This window comes from Netta rufina, assembly GCF_964035555.1.
Source record: "Netta rufina genome assembly, chromosome: 25".
NCBI lineage: Eukaryota > Metazoa > Chordata > Aves > Anseriformes > Anatidae > Netta > Netta rufina.
The window spans coordinates 1767065-1789668 of NC_140149.1; the positions used below are offsets into that span (position 1 = coordinate 1767065).

Sequence of the window (22604 nt, forward strand, 5' to 3'; positions counted from 1 at the left end):
GGTCTCTAGGAGAAAAACAAAAGCAGGACTGCAAGTCCAAGCATCTCCCCAAAGATGACAGCTTTTCCAATTTTCTCAGTTTTTTGCTCTAAAGCAGCTCTTGCTCTCTTGGTAAGCTGCCAGTATGGCCTTCAGCTGAGCCAGGTTTAGTCACCAGTGTCAGAAATAACAGACTGAGAAATCGCCACAATCCCTTATTTGTTTCTGCATGCTGTACTTCAGAGGACATTTCACAGAATCACAGAATTTCTAGGTTGGAAGAGACCTCAAGATCATCGAGTCCAACCTCTCACCTAACGCTAACAGTCCCCACTAAACCATATCCCTAAGCTCTACATCTAAACGTCTTTTGAAGACTTCCAGGGATGGTGACTCCACCACTTCCCTGGGCAGCCTGTTCCAATGTCTAACAACCCTTTCAGTGAAGAAGTTCTTCCTAACATCCAACCTAAAACTCCCCTGGCACAACTTTAGCCCATTCCCCCTCGTCCTGTCACCAAGCACGTGGGAGAACAGACCAACCCCCACCTCGCTACAGCCTCCTTTAAGGTATCTGCAGAGAGCGATAAGGTCGCCCCTGAGCCTCCTCTTCTCCAGGCTGAACAAGCCCAGCTCCCTCAGCCGCTCCTCGTAGGACTTGTTCTCCAGGCCCCTCACCAGCTTCGTCGCCCTTCTCTGGACTCGCTCAAGCACCTCCATGTCCTTCTTGTAGCGAGGGGCCCAAAACTGAACACAGTACTCGAGGTGCGGCCTCACCAGAGCCGAGTACAGGGGGACGATCACCTCCCTAGCCCTGCTGTTCACACTGTTTCTTATACAAGCCAGGATGCTGTTGGCCTTCTTGGCCACCTGAGCACACTGCTGGCTCATATTCAGCCAACTGTCCACCAATACTCCCAGGTCCTCCACCAGGCAGCTCTCCAACCACTCATCTCCCAGCCTGTAGCTCTGCTTGGGGTTATTGCACCCCAGGTGCAGGACACAGCACTTGGCCTTGTTGAACTTCATGCAGTTGACCTCAGCCCATCGGTGCAGCCTATCCAGATCCTCCTGCAGAGCCTTCCTACCCTCGAGCAGATCGACACACGCACCTAACTTGGTGTCATCTGCAAACTTACTGAGGGTGCACTCGATGCCCTCGTCCAGATCATCGATGAAGATATTAAAGAGGACCGGCCCCAGCACCGAGCCCTGGGGGACGCCACTAGTGACTGGCCTCCAACTGGACTTGGCTCCATTCACCACGACTCTTTGGGCCCGGCTATCCAGCCAGTTTCTAACCCAGCGAAGCGTGCGCCAGTCCAAGCCAAGAGCAGCCAGTTTCTTGAGGAGAATGCTGTGGGAGACGGTGTCAAAAGCCTTGCTGAAGTCAAGGTAGACCACATCCACAGCCTTTCCCTCACCCCCCAGCGCGTCACTTGGTCATAGAAGGAGATCAGGTTCGTCAAGCAGGACCTGCCTTTCATAAACCCATGTTGAGTGGGCCTGATCGCCTGCTTGCCCTGCAAGTGCTGTGTGATGTCTCTCAGGAGGATCTGCTCCATGAGCTTCCCTGGCACTGAGGTCAAACTGACAGGCCTGTAGTTTCCCGGGTCTGCCCTCCGGCCCTTCTTGTAGATGGGCGTCACATTTGCTAGCCGCCAGTCAACTGGGACCTCCCCCAGTCGCCAGGACTGCTGATAAATGATGGATAGTGGCTTGGCCAGCTCCTCTGCCAGTTCCCTCAGTACCCTTGGGTGGATCCCATCCGGCCCCATCGACTTGTGCACATCTAAGTGCCGTAGCAGGTCACCAACCAGTTCTTCATGGATAATGAGGGCCACATCCTGCTCCCCATCCCCTTCCACCAGCTCAGGGTACTGGGTATCCAGAGAACAACCGGTATTGCCGCTAAAGACTGAGGCAAAGAAGGCATTGAGCACCTCCGCCTTTTCCTCATCTCTTGTAACTAAGTTTCCCCCCGCATCCAGTAAAGGATGGAGATTCTCCTTAGTCCTCCTTTTTGTGTTGATGTATTTATAGAAACATTTTTTGTTATCTTTAACGGCAGTAGCCAGATTGAGCTCCAGATGAGCTTTGGCCTTTCTAATTTTGTCCCTAAATTCAATGCGATCTCGCGTGCTGCCCATGCAAAGAACAAACCTATTTGCCAAATGACCGCAACCCTGCCCTTAGGAACACTTCCTCCCCACTATTTTAACATTAGATGTTCTACCATAGATGTGCAGTCTTTCTGTCATAAATGAAGACAGCAAGAGTTAAATTTCCTGGGGTCAGCCTGCTCCTGCTCCTGCAGCAGGGTGTGTAGGGAGGAATCAGACCAAGCAGACCACGCCAGCACCATTCCCCCCGCAGAGCCGCATCCTGCACAGCACAGAGCGGAACTGCCGGCAGCTAGCAGGGGGCCGAGCACCGAGCAGGGGCAGCTTACCTGGCCGTGGCAGTGGTCCTGGCCCCGCCATCCCTCCCGGAGGTCCCTCGTGAGGCCGGCACTGCCCCGGCCCAGCCCCAGGCTGGTGCAGAAGGGGCAGCCCCGGCCCACAGAAGCTTTACCTTGGCACTGCAGCAGCTCTGCAGCTGCTAAGCAACCAGCTGAGCTCGCCTGCGAAGCAGCAGCCTCCAGCCCGGGGTGCTGCATGAGATGCAGGCCGAGGCAGCAGCACCAGACACAGGCTGCGGCCGTCGCTGTCCCTGGGCGAGAGAGCCCCACGTCCCGGGCTCTCTGCAAATGAGGTGCGAGGTCCTGCAAGGAACAGGGCTGCCCCTTCTCGAACCACGTATGTGTGGCAGTGTGCATGGTGTGCTAGCAGAGGACATGGTTTCAGGAGCCAAAATACAAATTTCTATCCAGCAGAAAGTTATTCCGGTATTTCCCAGTGCCCTACAATTTAAAGCCTGGCATAAATAAATAAAAAAGCTCTAGACCGTTCCAACAGTTCTGTGAAACAAAGTTTTTGCAGATTTGGAGCCCCAGCAATAAAATTTTTAAGCAAAACTAAGACAGCCACATTTCAAAGGTGCAGAGGAAGGAATCGGTGCAGGTAGTGGGGAGGAACTGGGCACCCCAACCTGCCAGTGCAAAGCCCAGGCGAAAGAAACACCTCTCAGCAAGGCTTCCTGAGCTGTGTAGCCAGCAGCACAAACAACACAGACCTTGTGTGATATCAAAACTACCGCGATGTTTCTGTGTATCAATACAAAAATTGTACATCTTGCTCCCATTTCCTGAAAACTCTCAAGTGTCAGAAGGGTTTCTTTTTTAATTTAGAGAGTTAATAAAATAGCAGAAACAAGAAAGTAACTGCTAAGTCAGCCTCGTGTTGTCAGCATCGTGTTTGCAGCAGTGTTTTATAGCAAAGCTAAACATTATGGATGCCCCAGGCACAGAATACCCATAAAACAAAAATGCCTTCTTCATACTGTTAATGATTTCCACAAAGAGTTACCCAAACTAATTTTTGATTGCCATTTGATTTCCAATCGCCAGTTTCAATAATTATTTTTTGGAGTATTTTAAATTATTGATGGCTCAGATGTAGGCAAGCACATTAGATCCCATTCATTTCCATGGGACATAAAAATAGTTGTGAAGTTAAGCACACAGTGAAGTGAATTCCTGGGTTCGAGCCTTCAATTACAAACCTGGGCAGGACAAATTTCATAAAGACAAAAAGTCAAATCCTGGATGAAGATTTCAACAATGCCAGAAAAAAAATAGAGTATCAGTATGTTTAAAAGGACAAATTGACCACTGATTTAAAAAACAAAACCTCTTGAACAAAATCAAAGCATATTTTGGAATTTCATTTTACAGAAATGTTTACAACAAAAAACATCATGACAATTATGGATTTTCCCAGAAAATTGAAAGTTTAGGCTCTTTCCCTCTCTTATTACAGTCTGATCTTCCCTTCTCTCTTACTCTTGCATGCTGTGTAGGATTAAATGCATCGTGAAAGACTGGTGAGACTTCAGAACATTACACAGAGCTTCTTATTTTTTCCCATTATCAAAGCAAGAAGAAGTGTCATGCTAAAAAAAATATTAGAGTTTATTGAACTGATGATTTAATTTCCACTGAGCCAAAGATTGGAACCTCCCATTAGTGAAATGATTATACTGAGATCACAGATCATAAAAAGCTACACTGCCTGCGCATCAGATGAGACAGATTCAGAGGGACAAGGACTCAGAGCCACGGCTCCTCGAGCAGTATTTTTAGCTCTACTGCTCAAACATTCTAAGGAGGACAACGTACAGCCATAGTAAAGAGAAGCTCGCATATTCCCTTCAATGAAGCTCATTTGGTGATGCTTCAAGAGAGCAGCGTTATCACTCCCTGTTCCCTTTCTCCCAAAGCCCAGCACATGGCTTTTGGATTGCAGCTGAGCAATGGTTTCTCTCCTAACAGAGAGGCATTCCTTACTGCAGTGCTGTTTGCTTACTGCTGGATTGGGAAAAGCAAACTGAAGAGGAGGGTATTTTAAAACATCCTCTGTACTTTCCTTCCCATAGCTGAAAACAAGCAACTTTGCTCCACTATCTCTTCTACCATTCAACTGACCACTACAAAAACCTTACTCATTTCCAAGAGGGGGTCCCATAAGCTCAAGACCACTTCCATGTAGCAATATTCTTCTGCAGACTTCATTCTTTTCACTCAGGATCTGGCAAGAAGCAATTGCCCCCTGGTAGCGTACTGAATGGCTTACTCGGAGGCACCCAGCTAACACAGAGAAGTGATTAGGTTTGTCTCTTGTCAATATTTGTGATACGGTTCATTTAGCAAACAGATATGCCCAAGTTTTATAATAAGGATTTACAAAACTCCTCTCTCCACTATGTAAGAAAAAGGCTGTTTCCAGCTGAATCTACCTAAATCTGCCCAGATAGGGCTTCTTTTTGTCCATCAATGCATCTTCAAGCCCGAGTGCTACTGACCTCCAGCATGCACAACTTTCCTGTCCCACGCTCTGAGTATGTTTTCTTTGTTGCACCTATGATTTATTTACTTTAAGACAGGGATAGACCTTTCTTTTCTGGTTCAAATGCTCAGTTCCTGAGAGAAATCACATGGACGCTCTCACGAACCTTACCAGTCCACATGGAGATCGAGACCAGAAAATGAGATGAAAGTATATGGCAAAAGTCACTTCAGTTTGACCCTGCAGTAAGAAAACACCACGTATTAAACAGCTGGAAGCATGCCAGCATCCACCCGCGGAGTTCAACTCTGCCATGTGGGTGACTTTTACAACTGTCTGGGTCTTGGGTTCTGTATGTTATTCCAGCCTGACCCTTAAGCCCCCTTTTTATTTTTTAAATACAAGTCACACTGGAAAACGGCTTAGAAATTTAGTCAAAACAGAAAACAAGACTGATAAAATCCACCACTTGGAGCTTACACAGGAAGGGTGTTTAGCTGGTGCTGTAGGTGGCTTTATCTAAGCTTAAGTCTGTTTACCAAAATGCCTTGGATGATTTCACACCTTCTAGTGTTATTATTACAACTTTAGGGAAATTGTAGAACTTTAAAACTTAAAGCAGGTTTGCACTACGGCAGCATAAAGCTACTTTACTTCTGAATGAAAGTACTCACACAGCAGTTTAAGGCTTTTTGGCTACCACACTTCCAGGTCTCACCTTGAGGCTGTGGATGGATTCTCACTCTCGCTTCTGGGGGGACCTGGGCTGTTCAGGTAGCATGGACAGTTTGCAGCATGACAGCCATTCTGCTGTCAGGCAGCTGCACATACTTATGTTTAGAAGAAAATAAAATGTGGAGAGGAGGGAGCTTTAAATAAGGTGAGGATGATAGCAAGAGGAAAACCTCTAGGCTCCACCTGGAGTCATGGACACAAGAGACCAAAGCTATCACAAGATGAAGGGAGGGACCGTCAGACTGCAAGCAGAAAGTCTGGTATATTTATGTCATGAATCCTGAAAAAAACTTATTCCACAAAATAAATTAATCTCTTTCAGCACTAATTATCAGTTTGTTATCAATTAATTGCAATCAGTAGAGAAAAAGACATTTTGGTGGAAATCACTGCCGCTGAATGCTGCCCTCCCTTGTGCTCCCTGATTCCAATTACAGATAGGAACACTACAACCATGGGGAACACGAGGCTGCCCAGGAGCTGGTCTGAATGACAGCAGTATTATTCCTGCTTGCTCTGACCAGTTTTGGAAACTCACCATGATCAGACCTGTGCATGTTTCTGGGTGCAGATGGAGTGAGCCCTGACTTTCCAGCGGTTTCTCCATCACTCTGGAGGAAGCTTTGCCCAAAGCATCCAGACAGCCCGCAAGCATCTGGCTCAGGCTTTGGTGGCAGCTGCTTTTGTACAGGTACAGGGGAGTAAGGGCATGCTGAGACGACCTAACACAAACACACTGTGTGTACAGCATTTGAAATCTTAACAACCTGCTTCTTCTATAGCAAGCCCATTTCTAAATGGCAGCCTAGCAGAGACCTAATGAACTTGAAACAGGATTTACAGCTCTCAGCATCTCAGTGAAACTCCCTGCTCTCCTGACATGTTATAATTCAAACAATTCAGTATCAATCATCTCTTTAGTTAAATTACACTGCAGGAGTAAAGGGTCACAGAGGGACACAGGGGTGAAAGGGAGGGCGCCCACGGTGTGGGGGACGGCGCTTCTGCACTCCAGAAAATTAAAGTACTAACCCAACACGAGCTTACAGCCACAAAGGAAATACTTCAAAGCTGCTAACAAGAACAACTGCTAAGTAACAGGAACAAAACTTCTGCTGTCTTACAGGTAGCAAGGCAAGGAATGAATGCATCTGAATTATAGGGACACCAAGCATACTGCCAGCACTGACTTCTCCCTGTCCCAGACGTGTTATTAGCTACTGGGCACTTAACCACAGAGGAGAAACAACTTTTCATCAAAGCAAGCGAGCACTGCACAAAGCAAAACAAAACAAAAAACCCTTTGAAAATGACTTGCCTGAGGTTAGTAAACCAAACTGAACCAGAGGAAAACCTTTCAGAATGACTTGCCTGAGGTTAGCTGCAGTGACAGCAGCTCAGGCGGATACAGAGCTCGATTTTCTTACGTCTCGTTTCTTGGGCACATCGCTGAAGCGAAGGGCAGATTTGTTTTTTAAGTGATCAAAAGACAGAAGCATGTTTCCGTTAAAATTAATTGCCAGAGAAAAGATTTTGTAGGTCCAAAACCAACAAACTTTTTTTTGGGAAAAAAACAAACCAAAAGCAAACAAGAAAAACCAAGGCAAGGCAGCCCAGTTGCGGTTGCCATGCAACAGAACGCACATCCATCACATCTCTTACAAAACAGCAGCAACTCCGAAGCAAGAAAATAATTAAAACCATGCTGTATCTGACACGGCTTCCCTTAGAAACCCGTTTACCTTAACACCACAGAAGGAGGCAGCCACTGCTAGCAGGATCTGCCCGCAGGCACGGTGGGAGCAGCAGCAGAGGCTCTCTGGGGGCATGTGGCAGCTCCTGCCCCCCGCTGCCCTCTGCTCCCCAGGATTTGGCAGAGGATCCAGAGGGAACCTCTCTGCCTACCCCTGCTGCTTTGGGTAGGGCTATAGGGATAACACACATTAACATTTTAAGGAGAAAGGTAGGCAAATATGCCATGTGGCTGAACTACGCTTTTCGGAAGACAAGTCTGTAAGCATATACAACACCAAAAATTAGGTAGGAGCAAACAGCAACATGTTGTAGGCACAAGTGAGATCACGTATCTGCCTGGAGAGCTGAGGATCAGCAGAACGGACAGCCTGCTACCCGGCACAGCTGTGGGACCGGCACTTTCTTCTCTCTGCCTAAGCCTGTGCCTCATCGCTGCAGTTTGTGCCTGAGCCCAGGGCCTGCTTCCAGCCGACCTCCCTGGGGGCTGTTCCAGAGGAGGGCAGTGGGCTCATGAGGAGCAGGGGGCTCCTGGCAGGGCACAGAAGGAGCGCTGAAATCCTACAATTAAAAGGGAAGCTCCTCAGGACGAAACCTGGCTATATCCTGTGCCCTGAACTGCACCCAACATGCTTGGAGGTAAAACAAACAAAAACCAGTGCAGCAAGGCATCCAGCTGCCTCTGATACAAATGCTGTGAAGAATCGGGAGCTGGAGTTATTGCACAGGCCAGAAAGCCCCCCCAGCAAGCAGGTGGGTTAAAGATGCAGCTGACCAAAACTCGAGGAAAGCAGGTAGGAAGGAGAAACATTATTTAGAAATTTAGAAACTTCTCTTTCACAAGAAAGAGAAGCAGCTTTGGAGAAGTTTTCTTAACAGAACTGGAGCTGAAGCCAAATTGGAAACAGAGCTGCTTTTTTGGCAGCTGCCTGTACCAGCCTCAAGAAGAAACACTGAAGATCGGTGCCAAGACCTAGGAGACAAAATGTTTAAGACAGGCCATCTTTAATTCTCTAATATCTATGATGCGGTCTTTTAAAAAGGTAGACCACAAAGTTCAAGGTAAACACAGGACTTTTAAAAACCACAGATCAGTTAAAAAGGCATCATTAGACAAAAAGGAAGTCTGTCCCCTCATCTTCATCTGTCAAAGCCTGAGCTCTTGATTGCAAACTTGCTCCACAGCACCTAACAATATCAGCTGGCAACTGTGCTTAATGCCACATCCCCCAGTCTGTCTGCACATTCGCAGCTTTTGAAGCCTGGAGGCTCTCAGCCCTGCCAAGGAAGTGGAGAACTCAGGAATCTGCAGCAGGCCTGCGATGAACTGAGAGTTGGTTCACGCTGCGAGTGGTCGCTGAACTAGGTCAATAAACTGCACAGCCCAGCGACAAGGAGCACCTGTCCGGACTGTAGCTGAGGGAAAGCCCCAGTGGGTGCAAAGATTTAAGGACTGACCTTGATCACGTTCCCTCTGAGAATTCTGATGCTGATTCCTGGACAAGTTTTCTCCAGAACGAAAACCTGCCTATTTTGTGGCACCGCACTGGGAGACCTAACCACTGGGGCAGAGGTCCTGCCTCAAAAGCCAGTTGGCATGTGTGATGAAGCCGTTTCCCCTGACAAGCACATCTGCATAAAAGAGCAGGCAAGCATCTGGGTTATTTGATAGCACTGTACCCGCTGTAATCAGAAGATAAGCATTTATTAACTTAATATTAATTTTATGTTCCATCAAACTAGAACAAAAGAGATGCAATTATGAAGGATTTACTTCATTCAAAGGAAAACCCTTTTTCTTTCTTTTTTTTTTTTTAAACAAATCTTACTGCACCTCTAGTTATTGAAGAAGACAATATCGGGGTTTTATTACCAAGCCAACTCAATTACAGATTTTCTCTACGCCATCAGGCTTCAGCTCATCAAGGTGCAGTCAGAGTGACTGGTAGGACAGAGCTTTTCCAAACATCCCAGACTGAGAATTTTGCCCCTTTGTTCAGTGATGTCAAAGACCCGCTACAAACAATGAAAACGCTGCACCCCCTCCACCTTATGTCCAAGGAAGCTGCTGCCTGGAAGTTAAGGGAGGCTCTTCCAAGGCATATGAAGTCTATCAACATGCAAGTCCTTTGGGTCTGAGGCGTTGTAACCAGGCTCACCTCGCCTTTTTTCTGATGCTCGCTCAGCTGTTATTAGAGCTAAGAGCACACATCTCTGTCCCTGCTCAGAAAGGACACAGCACGAAGCTCTCGGGAGCCCCAGCCCCGCTATGGCAGCAGCCCGGTGCCTCCAGCTGGGAGCTCTGCAGACCTGCCGGGGCTGGCGGTGAGCAGGACCGAGGGACACCCCTTGCTTGCACCAACCTCGGGTTATTCTGCTTCTACGCTCCCTTTGCCAGCTCATCTACTGCAGCCCAGCCACACTGCTAAGACATGCACGTGTCCTCAGTCTCTCCAGGGCTTTCTTTAAGGGATTATCACCAACAAAATAAAACAAAACACCACGGAGGTGTCTTCTCTGTCCTTTTTCAATGTCTCTCTCCCAGACAGGCTGATCAGCTTTGGAAAGCTGTAAAATGCATAATAATTTTATTGTCAAGTCTCAAAATTTAAGCTGTGACATCCAAAGGGATTTTCTTCATTTCCTGCATATACAGTCTTCACAGTAACACCTTCAAGGCTAGCTACAAAACTTCCTTAAAGTGCAGATATTGACATTTCCTTGAGAGAAAACCAGTTACAGTGTTAAAGGCTCTTGCTGACCTTACAGCCAGAAAACAAGGACCAAGCTGCCAAGTACAGCATCTCCTCTTTATAATGCTGAAATAGGTCTCGGTTGGCCCAGCTGCTAATGAAGTCCTCCTTCATTTTCAAATGCAACGAGTCAAAGCACTCTGTAAAGTCAGAGGGAGCACGGGGTTGAACTGGCTGTGCTCAGCCCATTTCACTGCTCTGCTGGCTGATCAAAGGATTCAACTGCACAAACGGCTTTGTTACCTGTCCCAAATGGCTGTTGACTCTCCCAAAGACACAGGCACTGTCATATTGCTGTTACAAGTGCACGTGTTCAACCTCCACAAGGAATAAACATCAGCGCAGCTAAGAAAACCAGGGGCATCCACCACAGTCCTCCTCTCAGTTTGGATCTGAACCAAATGTGGCTCTTGGAGAAGTTGTAAAAGAAGTCAAATCGCAGACATGCTGCTCCTCGGCCACGCATTTCCACGTGCCTAGCTATGGGGCAGGAATCGACGTCTCTGCAGAGCACTTTGAGCCAAGTGCTCTCTGCAATCTGCGGCCGGGCCCTGCCTCGTCCACAAAGCGCCCCGTGACAGCAGAGCCTGCCAAAAGGCAGCGCTGGCAGAAAGAAACCATAATCGCTACCCTGTCCTCTTAAATTTCAACACTGATTTTCACTCTTGTTTCAGAGCTAAATAGAATGCAATTTAGATACAACAAGATGGATCTTTCTAATTCAGAGCTTTCTCTCTAAAGGCAAAACGCCCAAAGGACACGCCGTTAACAAACCACCACATCATCCTAAAAGCCTCTCCTGCTTCAGAAACCTTCATGGCAGCACATTCATGCCATTTGGTGTTTCATTCCAAGAAGTAATTCTCCCTCTTGCTCTGCTTCCCTTTCTAGAGCAGGACTACACTGAAGCCTCACTCCGCTGGGTTTCCATCGCAGAGAAGCACCTGAAGCACACACGGGGCTGCTGCTGCCCTGCAGCACCCACCGGCTCCTTCACAGATACCAGACAGCAGCTCAGTCCGATGCAAGCCTGAGGAACTGCCAGGCTGTTATCTTACAGTGACCATTTTTAGATATCCTCCTTCCCCAGTAAAAAACACCATCAAATAAATTCACCAGACCTCTTCTCTGCTAGAGCTGGAAGCTGAAGCCGTTAACAGAGCAGAGCAAGCCTCTGTCTTTGGCATACCGAAGGGACAGCTTGAAATGCATCTACACGTGCACCTGCTGAAGGGATTTGCCATAGCATAAGCAGTTCCATGATAATATTTATCTCTGCACTGTCACGCAAGAAATAAATCATTCAATCCAAAACCCATGCACAGCTGGAACCCTGTTACTGCATCTGAAGCATAGAGAGTCAAGAACAAGAAAGGCCCACACTGACCTCGCTTCCTTCAAAACACACATTTAAATAGGGAAAAATCCAAGTGCCAGAATGGAGAAATGAAATACCAACCCCCAGCTGTCTTTCACCTCCTGTTACCAGTGGACAGACTCACACACACAGGAGCACTGACTGCTCTGTGGCTGGGACAGGAGCGACCCTGCGGTGGGACAACGAGACCCCAGAGCTGCGGTGCTGCCACAGGTCACCCAGCACTGCACACAGCGGCTGGCTTCCACGTGTCCACTCCAGAGTCCTGAGGAGCACAAATACACTGCAACTGATGAAAGCGAGCAAGCAGTGTGAGCCTTGGAAGCCGTCCTGCCAGCACCCCTCGGTCCCCACGCAGCCATCCCGCCGAGTGCCTCCTGTAAGCTTCAGACTAAAAGGCAGTGCCACACGGTGCAGAGAGCTCCTCTTTGCCTCAGAACTGCTACCTCTGTTGTCACACATGTCCAAACCACTCTGGTTAATGGGAGCTGTATATAAATGCCATGGCGAGCAGAGCAAGAACAGTGCAGGGTGTGTTTTTACAAAAGGGACGGAGGCAGCACAGCACAGCGTTAATCCTGGCTGATGGGAGTGCCGCCCTACCCAAATCAGTGTCGGGTGGCAAAACTCCAAAGAACAGTCAGTCAGATCCTTGTCCTTAATGATTATTATCCTAATTATTGAATGAATTTATCCTTTAGTATTATACTAACAGCTACACAGTAATAGATGTTAATTATGCAGTTTTAAAGGCTTCCGATGCAATTCAGTACTTTCTCTCTCTTCCCTACAGATGCTACTTCACTTTCAAAAAGCCTGGAACAGACCCAAGTTTCTCAAAAACGCTACCTTGCCAGTGTTTTGGCATTTCCCAAGCTTTGAACATAGCCCGGCAGCTCTTTTCAGTCGGCTTGCCAGCCTCATACATTCCTTATTAACCCCAGCTACTATTGTCCTTCACTTTTATTTAGTGCTATTGAGAGCAGAAGGCATATACAGCCTACGAGCAAGCACTCAAGCACAGCACATCAAGTGATGGATTAGCACTGTGGGAACAAGGATTTTAGTTGCTTTATTTTGACTAGCATAAACCCTTCTCCCCCTAGAAATGCTTAAGGCAGAGGTTTCCATGTCTGAGAGCATCTGGAGGGACAGCCTAGAAATACTTGATCCATAAAGGCCTGTGGTCAGGATTTTAAAAGTTTTGGGGGACTTAGAAGTAAATACTTGGTATCACAACAGGGCTTTTCAAACACATGCAAGCACGTGAGGTACCTAACACTCATAGGCAAACTTGGTGGTGGAAGTTAGATTTCTTCAGGCATTTTGTTGCTGTTATCTTTAGGCAAGTGATAGCAGCATCAGAAAAGAAGCGCAGAAAACAAGCCAGGGGGAAAGGCCACGACTGTGACCTGTGTTTTAAACCAGCGTACCTTTCCTGAACCCTCCTGAACAGACGAAGCTTTAGCACATACTGTGGGTCCCTATGCACTGCCTGTACAAAGCAGCTAATAAATACACTATGAAACCAGGGCACACCCTCGTAGTTCAGTGCATGTCCGTTTTGCACCTACTTCAGTTTGGTTGTACCACCACTGCCACCAGCCACAGGGTGGGATTTGGTTTTCACCCCTGGCAGGACTCATCCAGCAGCTCTATCATCACTGGAAGGAGTGAGGATACACCGCTGGGGGCAGCAAGCTGCAGCCTGACTGCAACAGGCATGGTGTGAAGCATCACCTGAATTTACTACACAATAAAACGACAGGGGAACTGCTTTTGTTTAGCAAAATCTTCCTGAAACAACAAAGGCAGCATATTCTACGTTAAGAAAGCAGAAGCAGGTAACACGTACTCTGAGGAACAGACTCTGCACTGAGTAGGACACAGTTGGGATGCTCCAACATAGATCTATCCCATTAACACAGATGAGACTAGCTTTTCTCTTTGTATATATATATATATGTGTATATATATACATATATACACACACACACAAAATCATGTATATGTGTGTTAGAATTTGGCCCTTAGAGCCCCATCTGTTTAAAGAATTGTAGCTTTTCACAGGAGCAAATTTTGCAGTACTTACTCAGTGACTCTTCTCTAGGTGTTTGAGCCTCGGTCGCACAAAACAAACCTATTATATATTGAAGAATAAGCCCTTCAGAGAAAAAACAATCACACAAAAAGTTTTTGAATGCTAGATTCAAAAATCCTACTGCAAGCAGTTTGTGGTTTTTAGCACGGACTATCACAGGCAGATGGAATCAGCAAACCATACTTTAGACATTAGTAGTCTGAGTAAGACATTTGCTTCTGTGAAACTATATTCCACTCTTCTCTCCCCACAAACCACCCAGGATGGGGAGTCCTGACTGTTCTTCCTACTTGGATCCCATTTCTTCCTGGCATTCTCCCTGCTGCCCCTGAAACACTTATTATTGCAACCATGCTTCCAGCCATGGAACGCTGGATGGGGTTGCCTTCAGGGTTTTGCAAATACAGTGCTTCAGAGAGAAGATACCGAGCTTGAATCTCCTGCAAGGCAGAGCTGGGAGATACAAGGGGCGTAGATTTGCGTAAATGCCTTCACCCAGTACATCAGAGACCTTATTCTATCAATCAAATTGAATGCAGCACAGACAGCAATGGCTGCCCTGAACAAATAACAGGAACAGCGCAAAGCACTGTGCATCCTATACAACAAAGCTGTGTGGCTCAACTTACTGCCAGCGCGAGGTCTGCAAATGAGAGCAGAAAAATGGAAAAAAACCCCGCTTGGACCATGAGAGCTTCCTGCCTTCAGAACAGCCTTAGAAATCCACCTAGGTTGCAGCAAAAAGTCTGCCTTTGCAGGAAGTTGGCATTATCCCATGAAAAGTACCCAGGAAACAGGGGATGTAGTGTGGCTTTGTTCTGGGATCACAGCAGTCAAGCTGTGTTTCAGGGACTATCATGAGATCTAGGCCTAAGATTTTTTAAACATCACCCAGGCCTGCACGGTCTGTCTTCTCTGGTTTCTAGTGCCTGTCATTTCTGTTTCAACAGTGATAATCAGTGATAAGGAAAATGAAGGATAAAAAGCATAAGTGATATCTAGAATTTAAGGTCTACCTTAGAATATTTTCACAACTTCTCTCTTGTTCTCTCCTTGCCATTCCAAATTTCACAAAAATGGTGTTTGTGGCATTGAAACACCACAGACCTCACACTGCAATGAGTAGCACATGCTTTTTATGTTTCTGTTGTTCTTCAGAATAACAGCTTAGACTAGCCATTCTTACATTATAATACTTAAGCGTGTATGCAGGGAGTTGCTGCTGTAATGTCACACAGGCAAATCTAAAAACATTAAAAAGGCAGATTTTCAGCCTGCTTTACAACTCAACAAAACATGTTGGATGGATTAGCCTATTTCAACCTTTTTGCAGGCTCTTACTCTTGTTGATTTATTCTCAACACACATAGTAACCCCTTTTAAATGTGTTGCAGACCTTGTAAATTCTTTGCTTATCCCTGTGGAACTCAGCAAGAATTGCAGATGCTGTCAGTGGACCTTCACAGTCTACAGGTACAGCACAAACTCAGCGAGGCCTCAGACATCCTCTGTGGTCCTTTAATGTCCGTGGTTAAAGCTCACAGTTACTGCCTGCAGAGTTCTGAAGGTTCACAGGTACAGTCCTCACATCCTCCATCCCAGCATTTTATGCTTCTCCATTTCCTACACAAAAAAAAAATCTCTACCATTCTTAAAAGGCGTTTTCCTTCCTAGCCAAAATGCACGTGGCATACTGTCTGTGCTCTGGGAAAGAGCAACCTCAAAACAGGATTCCTTTTCCCAGAAACCTTTCCTCAGATTTCAAGCATCTGTAGATTGCTTACGAGTCTTTTTTTTTTTTTTTTCCCAACCACCCTTCTTTCATCATAGAAAGGGATTTTATTCATATTCACTTCAGTAATAGCAATCTGTCAACAGCAGGAACTGTGCATGTCCTGAAAGCAATCTCCTGGAAACGAGTGAAAGTTAAACAGTGAAATCTTCCTTGGAAAAAAAAGCTAAATCCACCTTCATTGCTCTAAGAAACAAAACAAAAATTGGATCTTTCAAACAAAATTTAAAAACCTACCTTAGTCATCTGTTAGTCTTCATGAGTGAATTTGTTCCAAGCAATCAAAAGAAGAATCCCGTCTTTCCACTTTTAAAAACCCTTGGAACAGCTTTCTATATATTCCCACTTCTTCTTAAGAGCTAATAACCTGGATTAATTTTTTGAGATCTCTAAGTAGAAGAAAAGCTCAATAGAGACTTTAAAAAACCCCTCTGAACCTCACACAAAGCTTGTATTTCACAAGCTGACTTGCAGCAGAAATGTGTCACAAACACATCTCAACATTTTTTTTAAACTTTATTTGGGAAGGTTTTGCAAAAGAGTCATCAAACAATAATTCTCTTTACACCACTAAAATTATACTTACAGATGGGAAAGAGTGGGATAGAATTTCCTTAGTGTAAATGCCGAATTGTAGTCTGCCAAACACAGCTAAAGCTGAGCTGGATACTTTAAAAGTCTAATGTTCAAAAGCTTTGGGTTTGTTGTCTGCTACAGAGCAAAATAACAAAATAAATGTCTTTTTATGGACCACACAGCACACAGATTGTATCTGCATACAGTCCAAATTGGGCAAGGCACAGTAGTACAACGTGATCGATCCCAGAGCCAGGCTTTTCAGCTTATTTCTCTAAAGTTTGTAATCTAAAGTTGCCAGGATGGCCACATGCCATTGCTCTTCACCACACTCTTGTTTTTGCAACAAATCATAACTATCTTAAAGCTTTGAAATTTATACAGATTTAGCCCTAATTAACAGAATCACTTTTCTCTGTGCCCATGAGAGAAATCAAGGAGACTTGCAAGCTGTTGCAGTAGGCTGAACACCAATGCTAGTAGCATATCCGAAGGGCAAGCAAAGTAAAATTTGTTTTATAGGCTTTTTTTTTCTCCCTCCTTCAGTATTTTTGGCCTGATACAAACGCGTCTTGCCAAAATTTCTCCCCACTGCACTATCATTCCATGAGCTATTTCACACCTCCCATTTGATTCGAATGTGGAGCCAAATCCATCCAGACACCACTGGTATCCAGTGTGTGACAGCATGGAATCTTTCCCTGGACATTAGGAGAGGCCACGAGATGTCAGGGGTGAAGTATCTTCACGGTAGAAATGATACTCAGCTGTGCAGCTCCTTCCATGCCTTTCCTTTCATTGAATCCAGATGCCACAAGTTTCTCAGCTTTGTAAGCATCTGAGAGGCAGGGACAGACTAACACCAGAGATGTTAGTCTGACTAACACCAGAGATGTTAGCCTCCACACCACTTGGGGTGTGGAGAAACCCTAGATAGTTGGATTACTAAATGAAAAGGTGGCTGGTTCTGTGCCCATCCTTTAAAGTGAAAAGGCCAACTCCCAGTGCTTTCATTTTAGTTTAGTAAAACACTGAAAAAGAAAGTAACAACTCAGCAGCTGGGCATGATTCGCAGCCTCTGGATCTACTGGGCAGCAGCTCAGTTAAGTCTGCCTGCAAAGTAGCACCTGCCTTGGGCAAGGCACAAAACTCACCACACTGTCCCCGGAGAAATCAGATCTCCTCTGTAGTCTCAGAAACATCCCTGAGAAGCACCTGAGGGTCTGCCAGAAGTGTCAGCCCAACTGCTGGACAGCTGGGCTCACTTCCATCACGGCACCATCTGTGCCTCACACTGGCTCTCTGCAACTCCGGGGGCTTGCTCCTGTGCTTACGCGTTCTGCAAGATTTAAAAACATAACTATACCTGAGGGTGTCCTGGTAATCTTTAAAGAGCTCAGTAAGGTAGGCAGGAAGATCAGAAGTGGTGTGCTCCAAGGCTAGAGTACAACTGCTCTAAAGCAACGGACGGTTTTGAAGTGCCAGTACATTCTAGAGGCCCACCTGAAACGGTCAGTCAGAAACGAATTTGAAGTTTAACTCTAAACAGCACTTTGAATGAAGTCCCAAACATGTGAGGACCCAAAATATATGGAAATTTCAATTTCCTTAAGTCCCTAGAAAAATCCCATTGTATGTCACCACGCTGCTCTTGGCTGGGACACAGACACGTGTCCACCGTTACACTTTGCAGTGCTGCCTGTTGGCCTGGACTCCTTTTCTAAAAAAAACAATTATTTTTTTTATTAAACTGGCTACAGCTCGGTCAGAGCAGTACTAGCAAATTGGCCAACCACAGGCAATTTTAGGAGATATTCACTCTCAGCCTCTCTTTCCTCTCTGAAAAGCAGCACTTGTATATGCACGTATAGACACGCATGTCTGCGAGTGCTCTTGCACTGTAAGCCCTGCCAACAGAGAAGAATTATTCCGCGTGTTTCTATCACGTTACCTACACACTGCTGCAGCTGTCAAGTTCCACCTTCAAACCAGAGCAAGATGCTTTGCTCCTCAGCTGTCTTTGAACACACCACAGCAGCATGCACCCAGAGTAATGCAGAGGAGCAATTTCGCTGCAAATTCGCAGCCTGTCTGTGCAGTAATGGCACTGTGGTGGCACGGTGTGGCAGCAAGCAATCCCTTACCTCACACACCTCAGTGCAGACAACGCAGGCATGCCTGCTCTGTCCACTTCATTTTAGTACCTGAGAAGTGTCTGTCTCTGTCATTGAAGCTATTGCTATGGTTTGGATAACATCACTGTGATGAAAAGGACTTGCTATGCTGAGACCAGGAAAACAGCCTCACAGGCATTAACTCCCAATTGAGTTTACCAGTGCAATAGGTCTCCTACAAACAACAATTTTCTTTGGTATATTAAAACATGATAACCCAGTATGTAGCATTTTACAACGTCACTATCCCTGCACTAGCAGATGGGATCTGCGGTACAAGGCAGCAGAATATTTGCTCACAACGTTTTGGTACCACAGTAGCAAAGGCAGCGAAAGAATTTCATATCAGCCGTCTGGAGACATTTCTGGGAACGGATCCGGAGTCCCCAGTTCCTGGCTCCCAGCAGCATGCCTTAATCGACAGGAATAGTGGCGGGCAGTCTTGCTCACTTATTTCATCTGTTTACATCCCTGGTGTGTCGGCGTGTGCTCCCCCACGACTGGCAGGCACACACACACTGCCTGAGCACGCCTGCTTGTGTCCCTGGGTTAATCGTGTGGCTCTGCACAAACTGTAGCCGGGATTATTTGCTTAACTGATTCATTTTCTCCTCTTGATGCTCCCTTTGTTTCCTTAAAATTAGCTGGTCACAGTACCACAGACAGCACCCTTCTGAGGACTGAGCTAGTGGAGAAGTGGGAAAAAATCCACACACGCTGCAGAGAAGTGCCATATCAAAATATTATGAGGCTGTCACTAAACATACTGCAACACAGGCTGCAAAACGAGGTGGGGGGAGAAAAAGTGGCGTTTACCTGGCACGAGATCTGTACAAGGTAGACCAGCTCCTTGGATTCGCAGCCATTCCTCGTCACTTCGTTCTGTTCCTCTGGGAGCGAGAGCTACACCAAGGCAGGGGGTGGGGAGAAGAGGGAGAGAGAAAGACCAGGTCAGTGAGCAGGGATAAGCCAGCCATGTAATAATGCACGAAGCACAACAGTCACATCAACTTGCTGCAAGACATGCTGAGTATCAGGGAACCAGGGAAATGCTCGTCTGTCTGGAGTCGTCAGGTAGAAACCATTCAGCATTCATGCCTTGCACAGACCCTCTAATGTCATTGGGTTTTGGCATCTCCCCTGATAGTTTAAAAATAAAAAATCTGGTACAAAAATAAAACAATCAGAGGAAGGCAAACTGTTCAAGGCAGGGATTAAACATCTTGCTTAGAAGTCTGCAAATTAATTGTTCACTGAAAATATCTCCATAAATATTCATGCATCAGATAACAGTGATCCCCTTCAATTTTACTCATTTTTTATTTTGTATGTTCAGGCAGACGTTAGATAATAAAACATACATCCTAATTCCAGTGCTGTCAAGCAATTTACCACAATAGCGAGTTTTATGGTGCCATTCATCAGATGCAAAGAGTCATTAAATACAACACCAAGATGTGCTCTTCTTAGAGAGGTGAGAGAAGATTTAACCGTGTCCTTCCTGCACGCAGAGCCACAACAAGTCCTCGGCTGGCTCTGCTGCTCCCAGGGGTCTTCATATCCTGCACTTCCAGGGGCTTAAGTTCACCCAAAACTGAAGTTACAAATTGATCCTATGCAAATTAAGAGCATTTGCAAAAGAAATCAACAAAACAAATGTCTTCCGAAAAGGTGTTTTAGGGAGAGAAGATCCTTCAGCAGGGCAGAAAGAGCAGAGGCACACGAGCAGGATGAGGCCTCAGCCCCTCAGCACCCAGCTGTCACTGCTCTCCTGACTCCCAGTGGGATGGGCATTTCTGGAAGTGTTTTTTGGTGAGCAAATAAAAACTTTCCATCAAAGGATTTGTAACAGAAGCACAGTTTGCACTTTTAGTCTAAACTGGACCTAACTGCTGTCCTTTAGGAACGTTTAAGCTCACTGAAGCTGCTCTTTACGCAGTAGGATATAGGAAGTTTTAAAACACTGTGCAAGTTCTTCAAGATGAATCCACTCAGTGTCACCTCCGTTAGGACACTAATTTGCTCTGTCACAAATCACCTCTCCAGAACACACATGAAGCATCTCCCTCAACCACTCTTGCAGTTCTTCTTGTACCACTTCCTTAGCACACTCTTTTGTTTTCAGCTTCTGGGCAGCCTTTTGGTTCCACCCAAGGAGAATTTATTTCCCCCTTTGAAGAGAACTTTCTTCCCTAAAGCCTTTCAATGAGAACTTTGAGATTTTTACACACGCTCACATCCCCATGAGCAGGTGTGCAGCACAGCCCTGGATATAAACCTTTCAAACTGCTTCAGAGGATCTGTGACACGGTGAGCGAGCTTACCCTAAAAAATCGCATTCCAGAAGGAGACAATTTTAAAGATTTGTAAGACTGACTTTTCTATGTGTGTAGTAGTACGTGGCCCACTGCCATAAATGTGATTAAATACAATTATTTATTTCTGCATTGCACATTCCCCATCACTTCATCACCATTCTTTGCTATCAAATTTCATATTTCAAGTGCTACTATATTTTCAAACTAACAGTCAAAGAAAAACAAAAAAACAAAGCATGCAGTTAAAGGAAAGCTAATACATGGCTGGAAATATTTTCCACGTGTGTCAGGTTCCAGGGAGCTCCAGTTCAATTAAAAGCGGGTTTCCTACTCAAGGAGAAAAGTTTCCATCCTTTAATCTCCTCACTGCTTATTTAGGGTACATACACCTACTCTGTCCGCCCACAATGAAATTTCAGGCCTTGCCTTCCTTAAAGTTCACCAGTGCTAAAGCGCATCCCAAGGGCTGCACATCACTTCTTGGCCTCTGCCTACCTGCACAGCCAGGCCATGAAATCGGCCACACACAACTGCAGCAGCTCCCTGGGCACACACAAGGCACACATAAGGCCTGATTTTGTGCAACAAGAGACGGGGTAGAAAAAGGTACAGGTCGAGTTAAGACAAAGGTTGAATTGCATCACCTTTCCTCTCGCATCTTGCTGCCATTCACACCAGTTTGGACTCATGTCAAGCCAAGTCCACACACGATCTCTCCAGAAATAGAAAGTGAATCATCCGTAGGCGTGAGGTCCCTGTGTGTAGGAGGACTAGGTTACAGCAAACTCAGATCATTTTCCATTTGAAAGAGCATACCTACCTGAGGATTAACCGGCTGATTTATATTCATTGACTTTACACCCACGCAGTTAGCTTTCATGTTAATGCTTCTGAAAGTCCCCATTTAGACAGACTCCCGGCCTAAGGTGTGCTGCTTGTGCTACGGCACAGAATGGCTCTGCTCACTTGGAGGCCTCAGCAGCTCGGCAGCTCTCCTCTGAACTTCTCTGGTCTATTGGGGTTGTGCTGCTTCCTGTGGCAGTAAAATGCCAGGGAAGGAGCCAGGCACCGTGGTAAACTGCCACTGATTCCTACTGCCCCAAGGGTCCCCTGCTAGCATGCAGCTTCATCTTGGGCCGCTTGTCAAGGGCCCTCCCCTGCAGCATCGCACCCACCTGCAGACACCTCCCCGGGGTGTCTGGCTGTAGGGAGGATGCTCTGACACTGGGCAGGTGCCAGCCCAAAAGCACAGCTCCCTGGATTCCAAGGAGAGGGAGCAAGTTATTACCTCAAGCCATTTACGTGACATCCCGGCACACGTCTCGCAAAACCAACTCCTAAGCTGTTTTACATGTCCTGTAAAACAAACAAAAAACGCCCACACAGGGGCTGCAGTAATCTGCATAACATTATCAACCAGTACAGTATTTTTGTTCCAAGTCCCAGTGTGACACGATGGGTCAATTCCTTAGTAATTTCTCTCTCTAATCTGCCAGTGGTGAGAAGTGGTATTTTAAACCCATTGTACTGCCCTACATATATGGAAGTGTCTTATTTCAGAGAAAAGCTGTAGAAGCTCAGTGACTGCCCCTCTTCCTGCAGCCAGTCTCATGACTGCTGAGGGACAGTGAGCAGAATTGTGTACACAGGGAAATCTGTTGGGTTTGTCTTGTAACGTAACTATCCTTGCAGCAAAACACCCTGGAAGATTCACTTATGCTCCCTGCTCCGATGTGGCCTAATCTTTATTTTGATATACATTAATGCTGTTCAAAAATCATTGCTTCCACAATATTTAAAAGCCTTTCCTCCTGATGTGTACCTTACAAACAAGACATCCTACAAAGGACAGGTGCATCTGGTGCAGTAAAATTTATGTCAAAGTATCATTGAAATTTTCCTTTATATGGCTAAAGACAACCTGTGAGTCTCCACTCTGCCTTTCGGCACAGACCACCAAAGAACTGATGTGCTAAACCCTGGAGCAGGTGAGGGATTCTTCCTGCAAAAGCACACGGTGTCGCTTTGTGCTGCTGACCAGTAGAGCTGTAGTGATGCCTGATGCAATGAACAACGGGTAACTGCCCAACAATGGGAACG

General features: G+C 46.1%; 1 protein-coding gene across 1 annotated transcript in view; it reads right to left on the minus strand.

The window, feature by feature from the left end:
• The window catches only part of ARHGAP32 (Rho GTPase activating protein 32), a gene marked incomplete at both ends in the record, with an annotated part of 162339 nt that overhangs the window by 84725 nt on the left and 55010 nt on the right, over positions 1–22604 (minus strand). The window contains one exon of the mRNA XM_084301400.1: positions 19003–19089. Within this exon, the coding sequence (XP_084157526.1) occupies positions 19003–19089 (87 nt within the window). The remainder of the gene's footprint in view (positions 1–19002; positions 19090–22604) is intronic.